This window comes from Giraffa tippelskirchi, chromosome 5 (assembly GCF_054371585.1).
Source record: "Giraffa tippelskirchi isolate mGirTip1 chromosome 5, T2T-mGirTip1v1.2.pri, whole genome shotgun sequence".
Classification (NCBI taxonomy): Eukaryota; Metazoa; Chordata; class Mammalia; order Artiodactyla; family Giraffidae; genus Giraffa; species Giraffa tippelskirchi.
The window spans coordinates 86,064,024-86,091,545 of NC_137279.1; the positions used below are offsets into that span (position 1 = coordinate 86,064,024).

At 37.2% G+C, this 27,522-nt stretch overlaps 1 protein-coding gene and 1 non-coding gene across 3 annotated transcripts; both read right to left on the reverse strand.

Moving 5' to 3' along the window:
- Nucleotides 1–25,669, reverse strand: UHMK1 (U2AF homology motif kinase 1). 2 transcript variants are annotated; one of them, XM_081491513.1, is made up of 8 exons: nt 25,245–25,669; nt 23,662–23,954; nt 22,702–22,893; nt 20,693–20,787; nt 15,508–15,584; nt 15,260–15,358; nt 10,972–11,060; nt 1–7,042 (listed from the first exon to the last, which is right to left on the reverse strand). In XM_081491513.1, exons 1-8 carry the CDS (start codon nt 25,510–25,512, stop codon nt 6,896–6,898), a joined length of 1,260 nt encoding a protein of 419 aa, XP_081347639.1. In that variant the 5' UTR covers nt 25,513–25,669; the 3' UTR covers nt 1–6,895. The 2 variants fall into 2 exon arrangements, 1 of the variants encoding a protein (XP_081347639.1); XR_014054038.1 differs by lacking the exon at nt 1–7,042 and adding an exon at nt 7,915–8,991 and having other exon boundaries at nt 10,204–11,060.
- Nucleotides 23,491–23,562, reverse strand: TRNAC-GCA (transfer RNA cysteine (anticodon GCA)). The gene has a single exon. It is a non-coding gene; the product is annotated as a tRNA-Cys (tRNA).
- Nucleotides 25,670–27,522: the final 1,853 nt, after the last annotated feature.

Here is a 27,522-nt window from a genome sequence, read left to right on the forward strand (position 1 = left end):
TTTGTTTTTAAGCTTTATTTTATCACCCTTATCAAACAAACACACATCAAAAAGCATATCAACAGTGCATCTTATGGTAAGTCAGTTTACAACAAAACTGAACAAGGCAATCGTGTTTACAGATAAAGTTTTCAGCAAAAAACTATATGCAATTCAGTTAATTGAAATGCTGTGTCCATACATTTTTAGCATATAGGAAAGTGGAAAATAAAAGTTCTTAGCTACTCAGCAAGAAAAAACATGTTTAAAAGACTTGAATAGAAATTAGAAATATAGAGATTTGAGAAAAGAATTTCTTGGTACTGATACACATCTACATTTATAGTCCCACTCAGTTATTTAAAAAAAAAAAAAATCACAAAAAAATAAGACATCACCAAGAACAGAGAACCATAGTGCCAAGAAATGCCAAGACCAATAAACTACTGAAACAACTGGTAGAAATGTTACAGACAGCTCTTGTGTACTGTAATATTCTTGTAGTTCTGAGGTGAAGGTAAACCAACAGGAGAGAATACTCCTTATAACTGGCTTTGGTTTAAGTGATCGTTCACATTTTTCTAACCATACCTTCTAAGCAAAACACAGCTATTATATGTCATCGAGGGAAAACAGTAGTAGGTTTTAATATTCACAACCAACCACTCCAGTGCCAATACAGGAAGCCATAAATTCTCAAAATCTATTGATCATAACTGGATTTCAAAGAGTGAACAAAAGAACACAGATGGGAGTCTTTTGGGGGGAAAAAAATCTGTTCTACCCCAGATTTGACACTGTTAGGATATAAAGGAATGTTAAATTATTTAAGATTTTTTTTCAAAAAAAAAAAAGGACAAAGGAGTTAAATTCTGCTGGAAAGAGATATGACAGCTTTACACTCTGCAAAGTAAATCTTCCACAGAGATGCATCTTAACGTTTTATTATACTTAACATTCCTTACTTTCATAAGGTGCTACAACACTGCAGATAGTGCATACTAATGCCACCCACTGTACCCAGCGTGCAAAGGGAAACAGAGATGGCTAATCCCCAGTTTCCTTCTGATCCTTGATAGAGTCTCATTGAAATATTTATTTTAAAAAATTTGACCAAACTGAATGTGGATATTTAATCTGATCTCATACACTCTTAAAATAATTTTCTGGGGAAACAATGATGAGGAATGTATAGAAAAGGCATGTTTCTACGTTACAGGTACCAGACTTGGATTTTTAAAAATAAATATCATTTTTAGGTCATAAACTATATGAACACTTAATAATACCTTAAAAAGGAAGCCATTTTCTTCCCCTCATCTCTTTGTTTATATTACTCTTCTCTTCTTTACTCTTAAATCTGGTAAATTTCTGACAACCCAGGCTAATAAAATAATATAGCTATAAATAATTCAAATAACTGAAAAGATTTGGAGTCCATAAATGCATGATTTTGGATGTGTGATACAGAACACCTCACTACATTTTCTTTTACCCACTCACTATCCTGACATCAAGAATACTATTAAGGAGAGAGCTTGGAAAGGGAAGGGAATTCCAACTGGGACAGAACCGACTACATATAATTCTCTTGCTGACAATCAAGAGTTTATGATAAGAAATAGCTCTGATGTTATTACCTAAGAGTTTTGCAAATAGGAATAAAAATTTTGACAATTCCAGTTTTGGGTTTTTTTCTTCAGAATGTGCCTTATTTTCATTATACAAAGTGGTATAACAAAATAAGCTCTTTTACTTCACAACAAGGATCAACAGTCACATGGATCAACGGTCACATAAGGCAAAACGAGACAGAATGCTCTGTTCTCTCTGACCACAAAGCTAATCATAAAACATACATGACTTTCAAAAAAGCACTCAGATTCCTTTAGGATACTGTGACAGTTACTCTATTTAATGGGAAATAACTTGCAATCATTTGATAAATTTCCCATGAATAGCGCCACAAACATAACTGCCATGATTATGACAACTCTCTGAAGAGCACAAATAAAGCAAATAAACCATTAATCCTTCTAAATAGTGTAACGGACAACAAAAGTGCTGAGTTGTAGGAAAATGAATGCAAACTTCACATCAGGAGAACAAAGGTTATGTAAACTATGTATCTCATATCCTGGAGATCACCTTCATGCCCACCCATAAGCAATTTCCTAAATGCTCTCTGGTTTACAGGTATTTCTTTTACAGCCCATTTCTCCTATAAAAGCCCAAAATTGCAGCAAACAGTTAAAATTGTTTACCTTCTTAAATGTCCATAAGTACTTGTCAATAACATGTCACTGTGTAAATCTACTGGTCATTCACTGTGTGAAAGCAGTGAAAAACACTGGATAACAAACATGATATATCCTGTGGTGTCAGAGAAGACGCTAACCTAAAACAAAACAAAATCTCTAAAATTTTGGGTACTTCAAAAACAAAAACAATCATACTCCTCTATCACTAAGAAAATGTAACTTATCCAAATATACCACAAGAGGCTCAGATGAATTCCATTTCACAGAGATTCAACATTCTTTTATTCATTGAGAAAGCTAGAAAGTGATACTAACCTGAAAAGGCTAACATCTCAAAAGTAAAGGTGACTTACTGAGCACCTTAAGAAATGGAAATTCTTTTGAGCTGTGACCAAAGTTTGGTCTGTATTGTGACCACAATTAACAAGAAATAAATTTTATCAGAGAGCTAGAGTAGTAAGATTTGAAGAAGGAACGTAATATTAAAAATGGAACTACATCCAAGGAAGAATTAGATTCTGCTAGATGACTCTGGCTTTCCATTATATGTAATACTGGGGGGAAAAAACCCAAATATGAACAGTTTTACACATACAAAAGCAAATGGCAAACCAAGGAAATGTTGGAGTTTATACTACATGACTCAAACCAAAAGTTATTCCAAGGAAAAGGCAAAGGAGCAGTAACTACTATCATCTGGGAAGGTTCCACCCAAATGAGTTTTAATATTTTCCAGGAAACACAAGGCACTTGCTTATATCTTTGACTGTCTACACATCCACCAGACTAGAAGCCATGATGCGATTCTATCTTTACCCTAATCTGAATAAAGCCACCTAGCACATACCCTTGCATGAAAGTCCAGGTAAAACATGTGGTTACTTACTGAGGGTCTCCCCAACCCCCTCACCCAGTAACTATGTCAGTATAATTACCATCAGTTATTACGGTGCTGATTTTCATTAAATTATAAAAAATAAAATGTCATGCTGCCAAGTATAACTAATAGTAGAAATTATGTAAGCTAGGCCTAATTTTATAAGGTCAGGATAAAAGCCTAAGAAAATGATGCCAAAATGTCAGTTACCTGCATTTGAGAAATAACTCAAGTCATAAAACAGCATCTGAGTATTGTAACTCTGACTATAACTTATTCCAGAAAGATAACCGATTCCCTTAGCAGGGTGAAAGCCCAGAAACAAGCCTTATGCCTACAGTTTCTCTTCAACTTCCTTTACATGGCAGCACTCTTTCTGGCAGCATTCCTTAAAATAAATTTGCTCAAAGGTTAAAATGTAAGTACAAGTAACATGATTCTAGAAGAGAAGCTAAATAATAATTCAGATTTTTTCAAAAAGGCTAATTTAACATAGCTCAGCACTCTTTTTATTTAGCAGCTAGAGTACCTTTAAAAAGAAGGCAATACTTGTCTCAATGAAAACAGGAAGAAGGATGAGAAAAACTGTATTTATGGTTTTGTTCTAAAAGCAGCCATAGTAGCAGCTTGAGGCATAGCAGAGAATTTTTTCTAAAGATGTGCTATACTGATGGCCACAAAACAGGGAAGACATCCAGTAATAATAAATGCAATCAATCTATTATTGCAAGAGGCTCATTTTGTTATTATGCCTTTAAAATGCAGCAGTTTCTTTTAGCTAGTGCTATCTTTTAATGAGGCATCCAACCCCATTTATTCTTCACTAAATACAGCATTAAAGTTTTGAAAGTGGCCAACTAGCCACCTCCTCCAAATATGCTTTCAAAGAATCAAAGATTTCCTACAGAATAATCAATTTACATGCCTTTTCTGGGACAAAAATGTACCAGGACAACATCATGGGACAATAAAGAAGAAACCTGAAGGCAAGAGGGAAGGAAGCACAGATATTAATTTAGGGAAAGAAAAATTACCTGAGATAAAATTTTCCCAAACTGGTAGGGGTTAAGTGAACATGAACCTTTGTATGTTTACCCTACCTCTCCAAAAGAAAATTTGTTTTTAAAACTTCAAGGAATCAAAATCTCTGTGTATATATTTCATCCTAAAGGATGATGAAAACTGCATCTTTTAATATTTGGTTCAGGTTTAAAAAAGTTAACAAGATTAAACTTCTTATAATATTAGAAGAGGGAGAGAAAATCTGCAAATGTCATCTTTGGTAGTAATGGGCTAAGAGCTATAAAATAGCAATTTAAATCAAAGGAGGCATCTTCTTTCAATTTTGTGGCTTAAATATAAAACATTTAATTCAATGCATGATTACTTGGGCTCATCAGTTATTCCCTCAGCACACTTAAAATCTAGTTAGCATTTTCTGTAATAAAATTCTACAGTGTTAAACACTACATGTACTCATGATGAATACATCAACAATAAGACAATCAAAGAATGCTGTGAAATTCAGCATCAAGATGTTAGCAGCATACTGCATCATTAAGCTTAGAAGCCTACCTGCAGTTTATTTGTAAGGACTTTTCTTTTTGGTGGTGGTGGGGAAGGGAAATGAGAAAGGTACATGTGCTAACCTAAAATACTTGCCCTTAAAAAGAACTCATTTGCACTGTGTTCATCAATATGTATGGAAAGACCTGGTGTTTTTAATCACCATAGAAGCTGCTACCCATACAAACATTTATGTTTTAGGAAAGCTTAGGTCTCCACAATACTCTCTTGAATTTTTACCTGGAACCAAACCAGCTAATAAACCTCTGAAAAGGCCAAAATGAAAAAGAATAGTTCTTCCTTCTAAGGGCACATATTAGAAGTTACTTTTACAATTTTCCCTTGGGCACCAGGCCACAAGGTCTTTTGGCAATTCATTATTTATCCTCCTTATACCAAATTTGGCTTCATAATAAATATTAAAGAGAGTTCTAAAGAATTAGGTAGCCATGATTAACTAAAATATCAAATAGTAACTGTGAATAGGGTAAAATAATTCATCCTCTAAGATGTAAATTCATAACTGGGCTCTCAATAACCTGCATGGCACTGACAGGGAAAAACTGTATGAGGAGCCTTCCAGCAGGGAAAGATAGAAAAGTGTTTTCCTTAGGAAAATAAATAAATAAATAAATTTTTCATTTAGTTAAGAAAACAAAAAATTCATAACCTGTATATAACTTTTTTTGTATAATCAGTGCTTTATAAAGATTTCCTAAGATTTAAACCTCTGAAGACAATCTACTGTAAAGTGAGAGGAATCCATAATTATAATTCCTAAAACCATGTAATCAATCTGTGCCCATGAACTCATGAATACCAGTAGCCTCTATCTGGGGTCACGTTAGATTGCTATGAATCTTTTTAAGAATTCTTCATGAGTTTTTCTTTCTTTCTACTTCCAACTTATTATAGTTACACCTTTCTTAACTTTCTTGCAGTCAAAAGTCAGACCACCTAACCAGCTAGGATGCTTTCCTCTAACTTCTCTTCAGCTAAGGATAGAAGTAAAGAATGGAGGAAGAGGAAAAGAAGGTGTGGGAGGGAGATGAGAGAGAGAAAGGAAGAAATAAAGAATCCTTGATTATGCACCCTTCACCTATTTTTCTTCTTTTCCCTTCACTGAACAACTAATTCTTTCTTTTTAACCAACATAAATTTTCCATCATAGTAGGCAGAACTCTATCTTGAGAAATCTTACAATGATCCTAGAAGAGTCAGTACAAAACAGATGAGCTAATGCAGGGTCTAAGGCAGACCCTGAAAGATGGGGCAATCTATGTGTACCAAAGCTCTTACAAGAGTTTTCTCACTTTACGAGAGTTTGAGTGTAATCCAGTCTAGACTTGTGTGTTCTGGGCCTCTCAGGAATGGACTATTTTCTCATTTCATTCTTTCAGACACACCAACTCCCAAAAAACCTGTATTCTAAATCTTACAGACATTAAACAGGTAGGAAAGAGATGGGCATAGACTGTATTAACCCACAAGATTCACACTATAAAGAATGTTACCCAAATATTCTCTAACCTTTCATACCTGCACACTCACTCGAGCATACATACTAGACATAAAAATTGTGCAAGATCAAGCATCAGCTTTCTATTTTAAAAGCCTTAATTAAAAAAAATATATATATAGATAGGCTCACCGCAGTTTCTTTAAAGGAATATTCAGTACTACAGTACTCCTTTAAAAAAAAAATCATAACTCAGTGTTAAGAACACAGTAGGGAACTGCTGCTTGACAATTACTTAAAATTACTGAGAGCATCCAGTGCCAACTATGTATATCAATAAGGAAGAACCATCTAACAACATAAAGGAATAATCTGTAAGTGATGTCACCAATGCTAACAAATTTGTTAATATTCCTATGACAGGATAGTATTCATCCCAGCTCCATGAGCACACGAAATAGTTAATATCTTTTTAAGTCACATACTGAAGAGCAGCACTTGCCATACTGCCCCAAAAAAGATGCCCACATGGATGCTCTAAAACCCCGCAATGTATAGCTAAGAGGTCTTGTCCTACTCAGCGCCAAATGTCTGCAATGCAGTCACTGCTTGAGTAATGGCTGCACATTAGTAGGACTGAATAAATATACAAAGTATTCCCTTAAAATGATAAGGGGGATACTCCTGCATTCAGATGTAGAATAACCCAGGAAATGGAAGAGGAGAAACAGGAAATAGTCCTCAGGTTACTGATTAAAGCAAAGTTTGATACAGATATCCCCTCTTGTAGGCACTCAGCGGGTAAAATGTAGCCACAACAAACTTTCCATCAAACATCCTTCCAGTCAGTAATTTCTGAGCAGCTTTGGAATCACCTGCATTGGCATACTCAACAAAGACCTGTAAGAGAACAGAGAAAACAAAGTAACTTCATTTTCATCAAAACTGTTTCAGAACAGTGCTTCTCCAACTTCGTTTGTGTGTGTGTGCGTGCGTGCGTGCGCGTGTGTGTATATCACTTGGTGACCTTGTTACGATGCAAATTTTGCTTCAGTAGATCTAAGGTGGGGCCTGAGTCTCTTCATTTCTGAACAGACTTCAGGTGATGCTAATGCTGCTGGTCCATGGACCAGCAAAGTTTAGAATACTCAGAACTCAGTTCAATTCTGAAAAAAGTTCCATCAAAACGTACATCCTTTTGCCAAGTTCATGAAAGTATGTGGAACAATGCTAAACACTTGCTGAAGACAGGGTCGAACAGCCCAGAGAGCAACTACATTTCAACATTGTCTCAAAGAAGATTTGTAGAAGCCATAACTACGGTAAGGAAGAAATTTAAAACTAGGTAATTTCCTTTCCTAGGTAGATGAAATAGCTTAATTTATTATGACAATCTAAAGCAAAAGTTACAAGCAAGTGAAATGACTGTTCCTCAGTTACTGTGTAGTATGTGAACCAGGAGAAGAACTGCCTTTCCCACCTCAGTTGGATGCCTCCTTTGTTACATCAATATTGTTCAAACTGAGGTGCGAGCATCCTAGGACACTCAGAGACTTTCAAAGTGGATGCAAGAATAGATAGACATCAATGTCCAGATTCTTAACTTTCATTTGTACCTTTTCCTAAAATTGGATCTACCTATCAGTTCAGGCAGGTTATCCCTTTTCATTTCCCCTCTCTTAGGAGCCCTTTTCCTAGCTGAGAAATCAAAGTATTTCCAAATTGCATAAAAACTTCCAGGACCTAAAAAGAAACAACTTCAAATCCAATACTTTTTCTTTTTTAATGGACTCTGCCTGCATGGGTAAACAAAGTTCCATGCCCTGCCTATGATTGGTCATGCAAATATTTCTGTTAAGGATAAAGTGTGACAAGTAGACCTAGAATATTGTGGCCTGTGATGGGATTTTCTGAATTCATTAATATTGTAAAATGGACATGGAGAACTGATTCTGCCTCTTCCATTCTATGACATTTTAAGCTGTGCATTACTCTTAAAGTTTGAGACTATCTAGTGGTAAAAATTGAGGCTCATTTTACTCATCTTAGATATAGTTGATACTTTATATCTCCTTTTCTTCCAAAAACCAACATGTTTAGCTATAGTTTCTAGCAATAAATACTTTTTCATTAAATATAAAAGGAAGATAGATGATGTCCAATGAGAATATGAAGCTCTTTTTGATTTTTTAAATTGATTAGTAATTACTCCAAAATCTATTGACCAAAGTTCAATAAATGAGTAGACATGCACTTATAGTAGAAATACAATGCTTCCTATCTTACTCCTTGCTTCATAGATAACCTACAGTTTTACACATTATATCACTGTAAACTAAATAAAGAGGAAACACATTTTATAACTTATTATGTAATTTATTACTAGAGTTCTATCATTTTAATCTTGATTACTGTTTATAATTGTAAGAAGCATCCCATAATCCATTTTCCAGTATTTTTTGAATATTCCTTAAAAAATTAACATGTTATTTTGAACTGAAAAATTCACGCTGACTTTATCAACTAGGCAACATCTTCAATAACTGAAAGAAGTTAAATCTGTGATTTTAAGAATTCATCAAAAGTTGCATTTACTCTCCACTTAAAAGCTTGTTTCTTTTGTTGATAAAGAAGCTTATTTCTTTCGCTCAGTCGTGTCAGTTCAGTTCAGCTGCTCAGTTGTGTCCAACTGTGACCCCATGGACCGCAGCATGACAGGCTTCCCTGTCCCTCATCAACTCCCGGAGCTTACTCAAACTCATGTCCATCAAGTCAATGATGCCATCCAACCATATCATCCTCTGTAGTCACTTTCTCCTCCTGCCTTCAATCTTTCCCAGCATCAGGGTCTTTTCAAATGAGTCAGTTCTTCATATTAGGTGGCCAAAATATTGGGAGTTTCACCTTCAGCACCAGTCCTTCCAAGGAATATTCAGGACTGATTTCCTTTAGGATGGACTGGTTGGATCTCCTTGCAGTCCAAGGGACTCTCAAGAGTCTTCTCCAACACCACAGTTCAAAAGCATCAATTCTTCTGTGCTGATAAAGCCAATGTCATTTTGCTCATGAAAGTGAAAGTTGCTCAGCCATGTTGGACTCTTTGCAACCCCATGGAATGTGTAGAGGTGAATTCTCCAGGCCAGAATACTGGAGTGGGTAGTCATTCCCTTCTCCAAGGGATCTTACCAACTGAGGGATCGAACCCAGGTCTCCTGCACTGCAGACGGATTCTTTACCAGCTGAGCCACCAGGGAAGCCCGAAACTACACTGATGGCAGAGGGTGGTTTCGATCCATCGACCCTCGGTTATAGGCCCAACACGCTTCAGCTGCACCACACTGCTGTTACTCTTTTTAGTCCTACTTATTTTTTCCATATCATCTTAAAAGATGGCTATTTCTCCCCTGAAAAGACTTTTCCTGTTTCTCTATCTTGCCACTCAGATTGAGTCAGATCATGTTAATCCTTAATTCAAAAATCTTCCAATACCTTTCCTTCTCATTACTTGACCTGTCCTTTACTCCCATACTTCCTTGATCTAATCTCCCATTATTCTCCATTCTTTTCATTTTGCATAGCCACACTGCCCTCCTCAAACCTACCAGGCATACTCAGGGCCTTGAAATTTGCTGTTCTCTTTGCTAGAATTCTCTTCCTTACCTCCTTCAAATTTTGACTCAAGTGTAATCCATTATGTTCTTCCTCACCTGCTTAGTTAAAACCGCAATCCACCCCTCCACAGTACTCTTTATATCTCTTCTCCAATTTCTTTTTCTCCATAGCACTTATTATTATACATTCTTTTGTCTGCTTCGTTCACTGTTGTACCCACCTGTTATGCTCAATAAATACTGGTTGAATAAATAAACAGCAAGGATGCAGTTATTAGTATGCTCCTGACACTGAATGAGGTAAATGCTGTTATTACTAGACTAGCAATAATAACTTTTCACTGAGACAAGAGTGAAATTTCTTTCACTTTTTTTCAGTTGCCAAGAATTTTCCTAATATTTAACCATGAAAGACAAAATCCACAATCAGAGGTGATTTCACCAGGGTACATTTGGCACTGTCTAGATACATTTTCAGGGTCACAGCTGAGAAGGAGGGTGGAAAGAGGCCAACCCAGTGAGCAGGGGCCAAGCATGATGTTACGCATCCTGTAATGTACACGACAGCTCCCCAGACAAAGAATTATCCAGCGCAAATGTCAGTGACGTTAAGATTAAGAAACAGAGTAAAACAATATTCCATCCTCTGGGGAAAAAAAAAACACAAAACCTACAGATAAAAGAAAGACTTAATTTAGGACCACAGAGTTTTCTTCAAAAACTGTGATCATACTTTTAGCCTATACATTCTATAGATGAAAAAACTAAGGTTCCTCACAAAACAAGCCAAGTTGAAACTTGAACTCAGCTTTCAGGATTCTCAGTCCAGTACATTTTCCTTGTTTAAATTATCACTGATAATTCTATTACAATCAGAACCTAACCTAAATGGTTTTCCAACTGTACTTAATTAGAAAAAACTGGGCCAAATATTTCTGTAGCTGACCCTGACCTAAATTAGCATACGATTCAGCTGGCTGTATACAATGGCTTAAAAAGTAGACTAACACTTAAAAAAACTTTTTTTAAGTGATAAAAAGTACATGCATATTATAGAACTTTTGGAAAAAAAAGAAGTACAAAAAAGTAAAAACCACGATAATGCAAATTCTTAATTCCTAGCAGCATTTTGTGTATATCTTTCTACAAAATTAAAACATTTTGTATAGGATTTTAATAACCACTGAATCATTTTCAAATTGAAAAATATTCACTTACTTGTCCTCTGCCAGGATTTTCTTTTGGAACAAGCAGAGATACCACTGGTCCATATTTTTGACATTCCTCCTTTACATCTTCTACAACATCTGGTTAATAAATATAGCAGTAGTCACTTTGATGTAATTTGCGAGCATTCATTATTTTCAGATTTTAAATTCAAGAATTCAAGAATCCATATCTAGGTAATGAAGTCATTTTCTATAACTTTTAAAATTATGCTTAAGAATAATATAAATTTAATGCATTTAATAATTTTCTTTTTATATTTTAAATCTGTTTTGGTTAATACATTCAAATAATTTGAAATCCAAAAGAAAAGTCTTGTAACTTTCCAAAATGTCATTCTGTTCCCCTCCCTGAAGACAATAAGCATTATTAGCTTCTTCTGTAACCTTCCATAAACTTTATAAGCTTACACAAGCAAACATAATCATATATGGGTTAAATAAAAAGTTTCAATCTTTTTTAAAACTACATTTTTAGACCTTTCAATATCATTACACAAAATTTTCTCATTTATTTTTACGGTGATTTAATATTTCACTCTATAAAAGATTGACAAATTCTCTAATGTGTCCTACTGATGAATAATTAAACTATTCCCAAACTGCTTGCCATTATAAACAATACTGTAATAGATAAACTTGTATATATATCTCATTTCACTTGTGTACTTCTAAAATAACTTTCTGGAAATGGAACTGCTAGGTCAAAATTAATATGAATTTGTAATTGCTAGAGTTACCAATTTGCTTTTCATACAGGTTCACCAACTTAAACTCTCTCCAGTGACATATGAGAATATGTTTTCCTATACCTCACCCACATCTTCACTGTCAATGTGACAAGGACAAAGATATCAGAGTATAGTATTAATATTTCAACAAATGAGAATGAAATATGTGTGTGAGATATATTGTACATCCGTTCATATAAATTATTTGTATCCTTTACCCACTATCTACTGGCTTGCTTTATAGGGGTTCTTTCTGTAGTAAGAACTGTAAATATTTTGTCTATGGTGGTTTACATCAAGGTAAAATTTGTTGAATCATTATTTTGAATTCTGTGCACACTAGTGCACACTGTGCCTTCTCCACTCCAAGAACATATATATTTTTTAATATCCTATGATTTTTTAGCTAAATTTTTTCCCCTTTACTCTCTCCTGCCTGCCTGCCCTTTTTCCTTCCCTCCTTACCCTCTCCCTACTTCCTTGTTTTAATACTCTAACATATATAAAAATTGCAATTTATTTTGGTCTCAGTGGAAGGTTTGAATCTAACTTCTTCCCCACTACCATCAAGATTACAAGACAGCTGTCCTAACATATATGATTTCCAGCAAGGCAAACTTACATAAACCTAGTGTAAAGGTATTTAATGGTACTAAAAAGTCTGCTGCACTTTAGTTCATGTAAGACTGTTAAATAGTAAGATTTAATAGTAAGATTTAATACATTAAGCATTTAAATGCTTAATGTATTTAGAAGTGGAAAAAAAAGGTGTTACATAGCAAGATACAGAGAAAAGAACAGATACAGTCTACCCTAAGGTTTACTCAAGAAAAGTCCACACTTGAATTTTGTAGCAACCAAAATTATTAGGAGACAGAATTAAATACAGTAGGTAGACACTTACAAGACTTAGTAATAATTTGAAATAGATGTTGAGAGATTATTTAGAACTACTGTATCATAATGACCTAATTAAAACAATGCTATTGTTGTTTAATTGCTAAGTTGTGTTCAACTCTTTTGCGACTCCATGGACTGCAGCCCGCCAGGCTGCTATATCCATGGGACTTCCCAGGCAAGAATAGTGGAGTGGGTTGCCATTTCCTTCTCCAGGGAATCTTCCCAGCGTAGGAATTGAACCCACATTTCCTGAATTACGCATGGGTGTGTCAATGGTAGGAGGCCCAGGTTCATTTCCCAGCCCATGCAGCCAGAGTCCCCTTTTGGGGCTTCCCTTGTGGCTCAGCCAGTAAAAAATCTGCCTGCCATGCGGGAGACCTGGGTTTGATCCCTGGGGTGGGAAGATCCCCTGGAGAAGGGAAAGGCTACCCACTCCAGTATTCTGGCCTGGAGAATTCCACGGATGGAGGAGCCTGGTAGGCTACAGTCCATGGGGTCACAGAGTCAGACACGACTGAGCGACTTCACTTCACTTCATCCACTCCAGTATTCTGACCTGGAGAATTCCATGGACTGTACAGTCCATGGGGTCGCAAAGAGTTGGACACGACTGAGTGACTTTCACTTCACTCCTGCATTGCAGGCAGACTCTTTACAACTGAGACACCTGGGAATTCCAAAACAAGGCTGAGGGTAAGACTATTCTTCCAGATAAAAAGGCATCCTAAAAAGTATAGATTGGAGATTCCTACAACTGTCACAGATTCGAAGAAATTAGGTTTGTTTCATTTGTTAGGTAACTATATAAAGCTGAGGGACATAAAATGATTTACCCTTACAAGAAACAGTGTGGTAAAATTAGCTCCACCAGTAATGGTTTAATTTTCCACAAAGAGAATGTTTAGTACTAAGCAACTGATATTTCTGAACTTCCCAAGTGGGGGAAGTGGTAAAGAACGCACCTGCCAATGCAGGAGACACAGAAGACCTAGGAGACCTGGGTTCAATACCTGGGTCGGGAAGATCCCCTGGAAGAGGAAATGGCAACCCACTCCAGTATTCTTGCCTGGAGAATCCCATGAACAGAGGAGCCTGGAGGGCTGCAGTCCATAGAGTTTCAAAGAGTCAGACACGACTGAAGCGACCCAGCATGTGTACAATCGATATTTTTAAGTTTGGTCCTGCTTTTTAGTCCATTCACCACTCTCCTTCCAGAATGCTCTTATTAAACCCAAGTTTGACTATAACACTCTCCTAGTTTAAATTTTAACAGCTCTTTATTGCATTTTACAATGGACAAATATTTATTGAACACTTAGCAGAAGCCAGGAACTATTCTACCCCTGATACAAAGTTCTTTTGTGTAATTTATATTTCAGTGTTACTATCTGTGGGATTAAAGTCCAAATTCTTAAACATATCAAACAAGTCTTCTATTAGATACCTGTATTCTGGCTACCTTTTTAGCTTTAACTGACTGTTCCCCAATATCCTAAGATACAGCCATCCCAAACAATTTTCTGTTCTCTGAATATACCACATTTTCTCTCATCTCTGTGTCTTTGAGCTACTTTTAGCTCAATCCCTCAACTTTTAGTCATGCAACTTCAATTACTAACAGAACTCAGATATTATATGTCTGTAGAGATGCATCACTCAGACTGAGTTAAACAGCCCTCCTCTTTGCCTCAGTACTTTACCGTAACCTTCAGATTTATATAAGTAATTGTTTATATACTTGTAATTGTTTATATAACTGTCTCCCCTGTTACACTAAAGACAGGAAATAAATCCACAGTGGCAAGTGCATACGTAGTAAATATGTTCTGAGTGAATAAATTGTTAAAAGCAAAATAAATAAGTAAGAGCTAAAAAGAAGTGAAAGCATAGGGCAGGATTACCACAGACAGAAAGAAAGAAGTTGCTGGGAAAGATAATCTTTTTTATTTATTTTGTAAAGGTTTATCAGATGTAAAAAAGTTGAAAGGACCTTAGGAATTATTCCAGTCTGCTGGGACTGCTATAACAAAATGCCACACACTAAGTGGCTTAAACAACAATCATTTGTTTCTCATAGTTCTGAAGGCTGGAATTCAAACATCAAGGTGCAGGCAGATTTGGTGCCTGGGTGTCGACAGCGGCCTTCCTGCTGTATACTCACATGGGCAGAGACAGAGAGAAACAGAAGAAGGAGAAAGACTGCTCTCCTGTCTATTCTGTTTTAAAGGCCACTAGTTCCATCAGTGGAGAAGGAAATGGCAACCCACTCCAGTGTTCCTGCCTGGAGAATCCCAGGGATGGAGGAGCCTGGTGGGCTGCCGTCTATGGGGTCGCACAGAGTCAGACATGACTGAAGCGACTTAGCAGCAGCAGCAGTTCCATCATAAGGGCCCCAGCTTCATGACCTAATCTAACCCTATTACCTCCTCAAGTTTCCAACCCTATCACATTGGGGTTTAGAGCTTTTTCATAGGAAATTGGTGGGGGACACATTAAATCTACAGCAGGAATCAAAAGTAAGTGTACTTTAGAGATCATATAGTTCAATATCCTCACTATATAAACTAGCAAAATATGAGAATGCTATGAAATGATATGTCTATTCTACACAGAAAAGACACATTAAAATACAATTTAGGAAGCACTGACCTTCATATTCTTCTTCATTCTCAAGATAATCATCGTCCAGCACATTCAGCAGTCTTAGCACTGGCGTAGGAAGCATCACCAAATCTTCAATATGAGGGGCTGTTAAATTCATTACAACACAGTTAAATGCAAACTCTCCCAAATAAACTGATGAATATTAGGCAAAGGAGCTTGGGAATATAAATTAGTTCTGATATCTTATTTGATTATAAAATAATCAAGAAAAAATAAAGATGTATACAACTTACCAAAAGGAATGCTAAAGAATGGGCTGCACAATGCCATTTCAGCAGGAATTCTTCTGCTTGGATCATCATGAAGCATGCTAAAACACAAAAATAGGTATCTTTACATCAAATCTTTTGAAAATATAACCAATAAAGGAAATAAAAACGTCTAAATATTCACCACAACATTAATTATATTAGCATGACTTCCTGAATCATTCAACTACAAAAAATATAAATGCCATTTATGAGTAAACAGTTCAATAAATTATTATATATACCTAAGACATAATACTATATTTTAATTTAAAATGTTTTTTATTAATAAACACAACATGGGAAAATGATCCACATTCTGTAACACTAACTGAAAAAAAGCTAGACATAGATTTACAGTAATTGAATTAAAAAAAAAAAAAGAGGTGAGATGACTTTTGTCTTGTTAAAGCCTCCTAATAATAAAGCAGCTTGATAGGAAAATAAAAAAATCTATGGACAACATCTCTAACAAAAGTAAGTAACCTCACTAGACAACAAAATCCAAGTGGCTAGGGACAAACCATCAATAGCAGGAAGACTTATACCATACTGGCATCTATGTAGAAGGAAGCAGAGAGAAACAACAGTTAATCTGATGACCCAGAGAAAACACAATCCCAAAAAACAGGTATTCACTGGAAAGCACAAAAAACCAATTTGAGAAAAGCAGTTTAAACTAAACCAAGGTTCGATGCATGATACAGGGTGCTCGGGGCTGGTGCACCGGGATGACCCGGAGGCATGGGATGGAGAGGGAGGTGGGAGGGGGGTTCTGGAAGGGGAAAGCATGTACATCCATGGTGGATTCATGTCAATGTATGGCAAAACAAATACAATACTGTAAAGTTAAAAATAGATAAATAAACTAATATAAAATAAATAAATAAATAAACTAAACCAGGGGTTATACATTCCAAATGAATGCAAGGGGTCCTCTGTAAGATTTGAGGGGGCTGAAGTAATCTACACACCAGAATCTCTCAAAACCAATCAGCTGACGCTCCCTTCTAGGGCAGAGTCCTGCAGAGAAAAGAAATCTTGGGAAAAGAACCCACATTGATGGGGTAAATAAAAATTGAGAGAGAAAGAGACAAAGACATCAGGAAAAAGCAGGGAAAGGGAAGAGCCAAGAGGATCTCAAGAAAAAAAAAAAAAGACACTTAAAAAAAAAACAACACTACACAAAACACCAGAAGGAGGAGCTATGTATAGTTAGAAAAGCTACACCTTCCTCTGCAAGTTTAGGAAAATGAATTTCACATAAAAATGAGCCACATACAAAGTATTATAACAAAGTTACTAGACAAGGAAAGAGAACTGCAAAATAACCTGCCCTCAGACAACAAATGCATGCAAGAAAGACATGACCACAACACAGAAGAATACTATAACCAACCATTTGAAAATGAGGCCAAGGCATTTTTTACAAAGATACAAGATATTAAAGAGTAACATAAATCAAAATTAGAAAATATCAAAAATCAGGTAACAAAATTCAGGAAAGAATTAGGAATAAAAGGAAAAAAATCATTTCAAAAACTAAGCTTAAGCTAGAAGTAACATAAGGGTGAATAAAAACAAAAGATGAAGTCCTAAAGATAAACAGAAGGCAGGAAGGAGAAAAAATCGTTAAATCAAAACGAAATAATAAATAAAAAACTATTCAAGAGAGTGATAATACTGAATAGTCAGAGAAAATCTATTAATAATGCATATAGAATGGCAGTGCTTAAAGGAAAAAAAAGCAAAGTAATAGAACAAATACTAACAACTGTAACTTAAGAATACTTTCATACAACAAACAAAAAGATCTAAAACTACGTATTTCCTGAGAATTCAGACCCAGAGCAATCAAAATCTATTATCCTGGTAAAATCACTAGACTTTTAACAAAAACATGAAATCCTCACAGCATTTAGACCAAAAGACCAAATTACTTAAAAACAAAGTGTCGTCAGCACTCTGCTTTCAACAGCAACACTATTTGCTAGAAGAAAATGGACTACAGTTGACCCCTGAACAACTTCAGGTTAGGAGCACACCCTCTCCCCAGCTGAAAATCTATTTAACTTACAGCTGGCCCTCCATTTCCACAGTTCCTCTGTATCCACAGTTCTGCACTGCAGATTCAACCAACTGCAGATCATGTAGTAACAAAATCTGTGTATAAATGGACTCATGTAGTTCAAACCCATGCTGTTCAAGGATCAACTGTAATATGTTTAAAATGCTCAAGAAAACTGTCTGCCAAGGATTTTTATACTCAGATAAACAGACTTTCAAGTGTAATAACACAGTTTAACTATTATGAACAAGCAAGAACTCAGAGAATATTAATCCTACGATCAAAAGAACAAGCTTCAGTAGAATAAAATGATTAGAATACAAGGACCAGTGATGAACATTAAATATCTAGTTACACACAGAACTAAAGACTAAATGTGAGTGTTTGAAAAATAAAGAGTGCATAGCATGTAATAGTCATATAATCTGACAACATGGTTACACCTATTTTTCAAATGGGAGAATAGGAAGAGTATATGCAAAAGCAACTGTTTTCAGTAATCTTACTATAGCACTATTATTAAGACTGTTTTAGTGTAATGTGGAATAAAGCAAATGAGTAATAATTAAATATTCTAATCTGGCATTCTCTTTGTCCTTAAGAACCAGAATTCTTGACATAAAAGAAAAAAGATAGAAAACAGAAGAAGTAAAAACACTGTGGTATTGAATTTAACTCAGAAATATCAGTATGAACTCCACCCACTTAACAGGCCTAGAAACAATGATCACACCAATAGCAATGAGTATTCTTAATACCCAAATTGTGGTTTTGAGAGCTTGTTTGGGCTTCCCTTGTGGCTCAGCTGGTAAAGAATCTGCCTGCAATGAAGGAGACCTGAGTTCGATCCCTCGGTTGGGAAGATCCCCTGGAGAAGGGAACAGCTACCCACTCCAGTATTCTGACCTGGAGAATTCCATGGACAGTATATTCCATGGGGTCGCAAAGAGTCAGACACGACTGAGTGCCTTTTACTTGGAGGTTCTAGCAGAGAGCACAGCTACTCGTATACCCTTGCCCAAAGACTGGTTCTCCTCTATCGGGGATGGTCATCCACTTCGACCGAGCGCACAACTTCGGGAGGGACGAACATGGAGCTGGGAGGGAGGAAGGAGACACCTGCCTATCAGCCAGTTTAGCTGATCGCCTCACATCCCAGACTGTGGTTTTAAAATACTACTTCCTACTGAAAGAAACCAGGCTTCTTGTAGAAATGGCTACTTCAAGGTCTGGAGCAGGAAATGTATACTTTGAACTGGAAACATCTTATCATACCAGATAGTGATAAAGCTATTAAAGATTATAAGGTATGCCAAAGCTAACCTGCAGAGTCTCAAGTTCATCAAAGATGAGATAATTTCAGCTTCAATTAGGATAAGAACTGCAACGGATTGAAATATACCAAATATATTTAGATTCATTAGTTAATAATGATATTTTGACCTTTCAAAAAGGAAATGATTCACTTTGAAAGATGATAAGGAATCAATTCATTATGAAAATAAGCCAATTAAGAGAACCAAGCATTTATTTCATCTTTAGTTAACTAAACGAAGAGACTAAGAACATCACTGTTCTACAACGCCTAACAAAGTAATGGATCTAGGCATTGAGTATTAACAGCTGTTAACACATCAAATGGAGATAGCCACATTATGTGCTAACCTAAAAAAACAGTACCATATATACAACTACCAATTTACAGAAAATAGGGCAATATGTTAAACTATACTATAATAACACCATCTGTAAAATTCAGACTGTGGACAACTGTACCGAGTCAGCAATCCAGGCTGTTGAACAAATAAATCAACAAGGGAAAAGGGGGATAGGAGATGGAAAGGGACCTTTTAGAGTAAATGAAACTTAAAAGGGATTCTTAATAGAAATGCAACATTAAACTATAGTGTTTAGGGATGCACACTTAGGTAACAGAACTATAATAAAAACAAGGAAGTAATAACCACAAAATCAGGGCAGTGGTTCTTTTAGGGAGGAAGAAGGGGCTTGTAACTGGGATGGAGTACACAGAGGACTTCTAGAGTAGCTGGTAAAGTTCTATTTCTCAATCTGAAAGGTAGATACAATAATATTCCTAAGTATTCACTAAGCCATCATTTTTTTTCAGTATTTATGTTTTAGTCTAAAAAAAAAAAGTTTGAATAATTTGCATGCGTACACAACAAAATACGAAGGAAAATACTGAAAAGAAATACAGCAAAGTGCTAACACTAGAAAATGAGCTTATAATTTTTTCTCATCACAATTTTTTATAGCTTCCAAATCTTTGCAGAAAGAAAAAAATTAAAGTTATCATTAAAAACAAAAAAACTCTCAAGCTAAATAACAAAGTCAATGCTAGAACTTAGACTTCTAAGTCTATCTTAGAATCCATTATATAATGTGACTTCTATCCTAGAATCTATTATATAATTTTACACTGCCTCTTTTCAAAGTAAAATGCAACATGCAATATCTAGTATCAATCAGCTACTAGCAGCTACTTAAAACTACTCTAATTTGTAAAACATACACACACACACAAATATGTGCAAGTAAAACTGGTGAGATCCGAGTTCCATGGACTGTAATATCAATTTCCTAATCTTGACATTATACTCAGATTTTTAAGATGTTACCACTAAGGGAAATGGGTGAAAGCAAAACATTCTATCTGTCTCCGGAGTTTTCAATGGTAATTATTTAAAGTATAATATATAATTACTTTACGTGAAACATTATTTTGGCATTCCAAAGTAAACTTGGTCTTTAGTTAGTAAAGACTCTTTAAACACCTATTCTCCATCATTTAGAACTGCCAGTTACAGAAGGCCCAACATACAGTGACTCATCATCTATCTTCCACTGAACAGCGGTAAGTAAGAGCCTAATACCTGGTACTTGCCATGAAAAAAAGAACACTCTTTTGAAAATAAATTTACTACAATGACCTGACTACTTTGTTTCTTATTAGAAACCAGTCGGTAGAGAATATCTAAAGATTTTTAATTCTAAGGAAGCCAAACCTCTACATGATTAAGCAAACAAGAAAATATAAATCCATTCAGGAAAAAAAGCAAGTTTAAAGTACATGTAATGTACCTTTTGATAAGGTCTCTTAGGTGATAGGCTGGAATTGCGGCATTCACCACTGCTTTACTGGCAAATATGTGATCAATAATAGCAGAACTATTTGCCTAAAAAGACAGAGAAAAGTCCTTTGGTTATTCAATTCAGTCCTTATTTGTTGAGTACTAGGCACACAGCATTGAACAGTTTGGTAAGTTAAACACAACAGAAAACACTCTCCTCTGAAAGTTTATCTTAATGAAGGAGATAACATACATTATTATAAAACTTCTAGAGAAGAGGAACATTTTTTTCTATTCTCAGTATCTAACACTGTGTGAACATTTACTAGGTGAATGAATAAAGAAACAAGTATCAAGGCAACCACACAGAAATGTAATTTAATGCAAACTGAGAAAATAAATGTGTGCTAGGTGAGTCAGAGTGTCCTCATGATGAATCCTCAATGGGTTTTCAGATGGAAATAAAATAAACTATCAAGGAGAAACCAGGGCAGGATTTAAAAATTGCATCTGTCACATTATTCATACCTTAAATCCTTGTGGAACATAACATTTTCTCCAGGAGTTCTATGGAAGTGTGTACATGAGTAAAAATACTCAATTTATCATCATCACCAAATATCAATACTTACCACAGGCCACACACTATGCTAAGAATTAGATATCATTTCAACACTCTTATCATCATTTTACTGCAAGTAACCCACAGTTTAGTAAACCTAAACAAATAACTTAGAGGTGAAAGGACGATATAAACCCTACAGACTTAACTTCAGAGCCTAAGCTCATATTTGGTAATCGTGCCTCCACAAAAAGTGATAAAATATAGAATGATACTTTTATCTAGGGGGCAAATAGTGGGGACTGCTTTAATACACATCAGCTTCTAAATTTCACCAAAAAAGAAAAAAAATTAAATGCCTAATTTAATAATTAACTAGATCACTGAATGTGATCTAATTCTAACTGGCCCTGTCCTACACAGAAATAGTCTGAAGAACTCAAAGTTAGTCAAACCTAATGCAGGAAATTGATGTGTTTATCCGTATAAGAACTAGAGAAAGTACCCCGAAAGTACACTGGACTGTTTGCAGGTACTAATGATAAAGAGTGATACTAGTTTTACTCCCACGGCAGCATTTTTTTTTCTTTGCCAAAAGTAAGGTACAACTAATAGGCTATTAAAGTATTCCTTCCAAGAACTGTTTCACCAGATATAGATGACTAGGGGTTTAAGAGAAATAAAACTCTGTATAATAGCCACACACTATGTATTATATGCTCAAAAAAATACTTGTTTCATATCAAAATCAGTAATTCCTAAACGCCGAATTGCTTTTCAAACACCTAGTCTAAAAGAGACTGATACCATCACAACACTCAAGCCCCAATATGTTTGAAAACATACTGCAGTTAATTCTTAACTCACAAATATACAAAAAGTAAATTCCTATGTCAGCTGGAACTTAGAACCCATGTTCCCAAGCAAACAATGTTATAAGAAGCAGTCACTTTCTCAGGATAGTTCACATATAGAGCACAAATAGGAAGCAGTGTGGAACTGTGGACAGAACACTAAACTTCTGACTACGAGGGACAGAATTTGGTCTAGAACATCCAGTTGTATGACCTCAGGCTAGTGGTTTTACATATTCGTGCCTCCAGGTTTTCACGTATAAAAGAATAACCAATCCTCACAGAATACTACTGTATTAGTAACGTTTTAGAATGTAATACAAATACTTTACTAAATAAACCACTTTTGCTTCCTCAGGAAAAGGCATTCATTCAAACATTTTATCAAGCACTTACAACATGCCAGGCCTCAGCTAAAAACAGTGAGCATGCAAAGCTCCCTAGCGCATCTGTAGCTATGGGGCTGAGGAGTGGCCTTAAAGGTAACAGTAAGGGGAATATGGAGGAGATAAAGCAACCAGAGACCTCAACGAAAATCATTATAAATTGAGTACTCTTACACTGGGATTAAGGACCTGAAAGCGAAACACTGGTTCAGTTTACCTTCCATTCCTGAGATCTGACTGTATGTTTCAATTTCATTCCTGAGAACATTTCCAGTAAAATGATTCCTAGGCTCCACAGATCAACAGCTGAGGTACATTCTGTATCACTCTGCAGGCCAGCCTGGGCCAAGCAATTCTGCAGTTCTGCTTCCGGAGCCCGATACCCGTCTGTCTGAATATACTTTACATCCTAAAGAAAATGAGTAAGTATTATAACCAATCAAAAACTGCCCACCTTCCATCCATCTCTACAGTGTATTTACCTCTCAGAATGTGTGATAAGCCAATGTCAAACTGAATGCCATAATTTTTAGTCCTTGGCGATCATAATTCTTTGGTTCATTAACTGGATAGTTCTCAAAGGCAAGCTGTACACTTCCCATACAACTGCTCATTTCTTTAGATACTCTCTTGCCTGTGAGGCACTACTGATAAATAAGGACACTCTGCAAAGAACAGATAAACTATGGAGAATGGACCATTTGCCAGAACTGTCACATGAGTTCTTCCACTAGGGTCCCAACATTGAAGACATCAGTAACAGTAATTCAACAATTAACCAAACGCTCAAAGAAAAATAAAGTGTTCTATGTAAAGTACTTTTAATAATTTCAGAGCCCTCTTGTATTAGCTCTCTCCTACCTGACTCAAACATGTGTGTTAGACACTCAGTCGTGTCTGCCTCTTTGCGACCCCATGGGACTGTGTAGCCTGCCAGCCTCCTCTGTACATGGAATTCTCCGACAAGAATACTGAAGTGGGTAGCCATTCCCTTCTCCAGGGGATCTTCCTCACCCAGGAATCGAACCTGGGTCTTCTGCATTGCAGGCAGATGCTTTACCATCTGAGCCATCAGGGAAGCTCCAAATATCTCTTAAGTCTCTACTAAATCACCTCTGTTATTTAAAAATATTTGTTTTAGACCATTGAGGGGCTGGGGAGAGAAAGTATGTCTTACCTGATTGCCTTCTTTGAAGCTAAGTCCAAAGTCAATGAGTTTAAAACATTCGTTCTCGGCACTCCACAGTATGTTGCGCGGCTTGAGGTCTGCATGGACATAACCCTCATGATGAAGAAAAGCAAGGGCCTCCAGCACATCTCTGGCACAATGCTGTATCATCCACATGGAACAACCCTGGTGACTGGAATATAAAAGCAATTCCGAAACACTGACATCCAGGAGTTCAAGCAACAGACAGCGTGATGGCACATTTGGAGAGAAGTGGATTGTGAAGACTCCATACAAAGTCACTAGAAAAAGAAATTAATTACAATACTTTAAAAACCAGACTCAGAATTACGTGACTATTAAAGTAGATAAAAATTTGGGGTAGTCTAGATAAGGATAACTTTAATGAGAAAGCCACTGTAATTTATTTTTCCCATGAGTAAGATTTTTGGGCAACTCGGTTATTTTATTTTAACAAAATAGATGAGATGACCTTCAGCAGCAGATTACTACTAAAAGATATTAAATATGACACAATAATTCAAACTGTGTTTCCCAAGCACTCAGTGATAGGTGAATATGCACTTAGGGTGCCAAGCAAATCTGATCAGAAGAAAAATCCAAATACTAAGTACTCTTAACATATATGTCACAACATGCAAAATCAAAACTGAAGATCCTTCCCTGATCCAGAATCATACTCTATAATCGAAATATTAAAACGAGAGATTAAGACATTCAAGATGACATTTTAACAATCTTGTAGAGATTCATCAAGTCCTTAGGCCAAAAAACTCCCTCCTAAATAGCCAGGTTATACACACCATTTAGCAACCCTTGAAAAAGAAAAGGAAAAAAAAAAAAAGCAACACTAGTATGAAGACGTTCTTGTTTAAATGGTAGTATTAAGGTGGTCACTTTTCAAATTAAATATGGATCATGTTTGCCAGGAAGTAAGACATTTATTAGCCAAAGCTATAACTAATTATAAGCTCTCCGTTGGTATAAGAATGAAAACTGTTTTTGTAGACCAATCACCAGTAATCATTATATATCTTACATTCTAAATATCTGAATGATGAAACATGGTCTTACCTGGCTAAAAGTATAAAGTGCACAATGTATAATTTTCACATTTCCATACGAACACCTATGTAAAATTCAGAGGAGTCATTTCTCCCAAATCCATACCAAATATGTATCAAGAACAACCTATAAGAATTATTAGTACTGACGTCACAAGTACTGGAAATATTTCGCATTTTTCACTGGTGTGCAAAGATTCAAAGATTTCCGTACAAGAGATGACAGTCTACTAAAGATACACCTCCTTTCACTTGAGAAGATAATTCTCTGTGCAACATTCTCTAATGAGAACTGAAGCAAAACAGAATTTACTGAGCATCTACTACGAGCAAAGCAGACAATGTTCCCCGTACTGCAGAGTGAAAGGGGGATGGGAAACGGCCTTGTACTCGGTGATGAGTACACTTCTCCAGCCTAAAAGACGGAAGACGGAACGCCAGGCTGAGAGAGACAGCACGCTAAAACTGGGACCTGGCAAAGACAAGAAGGGAGACAGCGGCAATTACCGATGTTCCTGTGACCCTGCAACTGCTCCAGCGCCGCCCTCTCTTTGCGGAAACCATACTCGGCGGCCGAGGCCGCAGCCCCGGTGGTTCCTGGAGGTAGGAACTGCTTCAGCGCTCCTGGGGGCGAGCCGGGTGTGCCGCAGCAACGCACCCGATACACCGAGGCCGAGGAGCCGCTACCCAGGCGGCTCTGTACCTGCCACAGCCGCCCGAAGGCTTCCAGAAACCGCGGTGGCTCCGCGCCCCACGCGCAGCCGGATCCCGCCATCGGTGAGGACTGAGGGGGCTGACACGGAGCTGACTCGACGCCCGGGGCAGGCCGGCAGGGCCTGCGGTCACATCCCCGCCCGCCGGACCAGCGGCTCCGCAGGGACGAGCCTGCAGCCGCCTCACCGACTGTCGGGACCTCAAGCCGCCATGACACCGGAAACCGTCTCCTGGGGCGGGGTGGGGAGGGAGGTCCCAGAAGCCGGAAATAGGGGAAGAGCCAATCCTGCCGGCTGAAGGAGGCGGGCCTAGAGGGGGCAGGGCCTAGGGTTAACGAGATCGAATTAGGCTTGGAGGCGACGCTCGAGGTTGAGAGGTGTTCAAGTTTGGAGTCCTCACTGTTTCAGGCCCTACATAAACTGGTCTCACACACGTTGTGCGTGCCTGCATGCTCAGTCGCCTCGGACTCTTTGCGACGCCATAGACTGTAGCCCGTCAAGTTCCTCTGTCCATGGAATTTCCCAGACAAGAACACGAATCTGTTGCCATTTCCTCCTGCCTAGGATCTTCCCCACCTAGGGATCGAATCCATGTCTCCTGAATTACCAGGCTGATTCTTTTACTGCGCCACCTGGGAAACCCCTCACCCACGGTTACCTGACACTAAAGTTGCTCTTCTTTCCTGTTGAGGCACCTCACCACTGGAAACCTAGGAAAATGAAACCCTGCCTGCATTTCTCATAGCCAATGTCTCAGAGGGAACACCCCACTTATTAAAACTAAAGGCACAAGTTTACTACCACCTCCACACCCATGGTCACTTGTGGCTATAATTCTGGATGTCCAGGTCTCTGTGCCTCTTAGTCTACTTTGCTTGTGGCTATCTCATCAAAAAGCACCCAGTCCCAGGCAGATCTTCAAATGACTGCTGCTGCTAAGTCGCTTCAGTCGTGTCCGACTTTGTGCGACCCCATAGACGGCAGCCCACCAGGCTCCCCGGTCCCTGGGATTCTCCAGGCAAGAACACTGGAGTGGGTTGCCATTTCCTTCTCCAATGCATGAAAGTGAAAAGTGAAAGTGAAGTTGCTCAGTCGTGTGCGACTCTTAGCGACCCCATGGACTGCAGCCTACCAGGCTCCTCCGTCCATGGGATTTTCCAGGCAAGAGTACCGGAGTGGGTTGCCATTGCCTTCTCCCTCAGATGACTGCACCTCTGGCTGAAATCTTGACTGCAAACCCTTGAAAGACCCCATAAGCTAGAACCACCTATCTAAGATACTTTTGAATTCATTCCTGCAGAAATTATGACAACAAATATTTATTATTATTTTAAGTTCCTAAGTTTTGGAATAATTTATTATGTAGTAAAAAAAACCTAAAAATCATGAGAATATATAGTTAATGTCTGCAAAATTTATGATTGTTACAAACCCGTTTTGTAGACTAGTTGTATACATCTATGCTCTCTCCAATCAGCAGTCAAAGAATGCATGACTTACTATACACTGCTGCTGCTGCTAATTCGCTTCACTCGTGTCCGACTCTGTGCGACCCCATAGACGGCAGCCCACCAGGCTCCACCATCCCTGGGATTCTCCAGGGAAGAATACTGGAGTGGGTTGCCATTTCCTTCTCCAGTGCATGAAAGGGAAAAGTGAAAGTGAAGTCACTCAGTCGTGTCCGACTCCTAGCGACCCCATGGACTGCAGCCCACCAGGCCTCTCCATCCATGGGATTTTCCAGGCAAGAGTACTGGAGATATCAATATAAATCATTATGATTAAAATTATTTCTTTTTAATTTTATAAACAAATGATGTTTGATATGAATTTTATTTTTGTTGTTATTAGTAGTGTACACCTTTTTCATATTTTTGTCAGCTATTTTAATTTTCTCTTCTGTAAGTTTTCTTGCAGAATCACCTTGTAGGTTTCCTTTTTCCCTGTACTTTCCTTATTCCAATATTCTTTCTGATTATATCCTTGTCTTTCCACGTGGCTGGTACCCACCTTGAAATACTAGCCACTCACTTGGAATTCCAGTCTCTAACTGAAAGGAATCTACTGCCCCT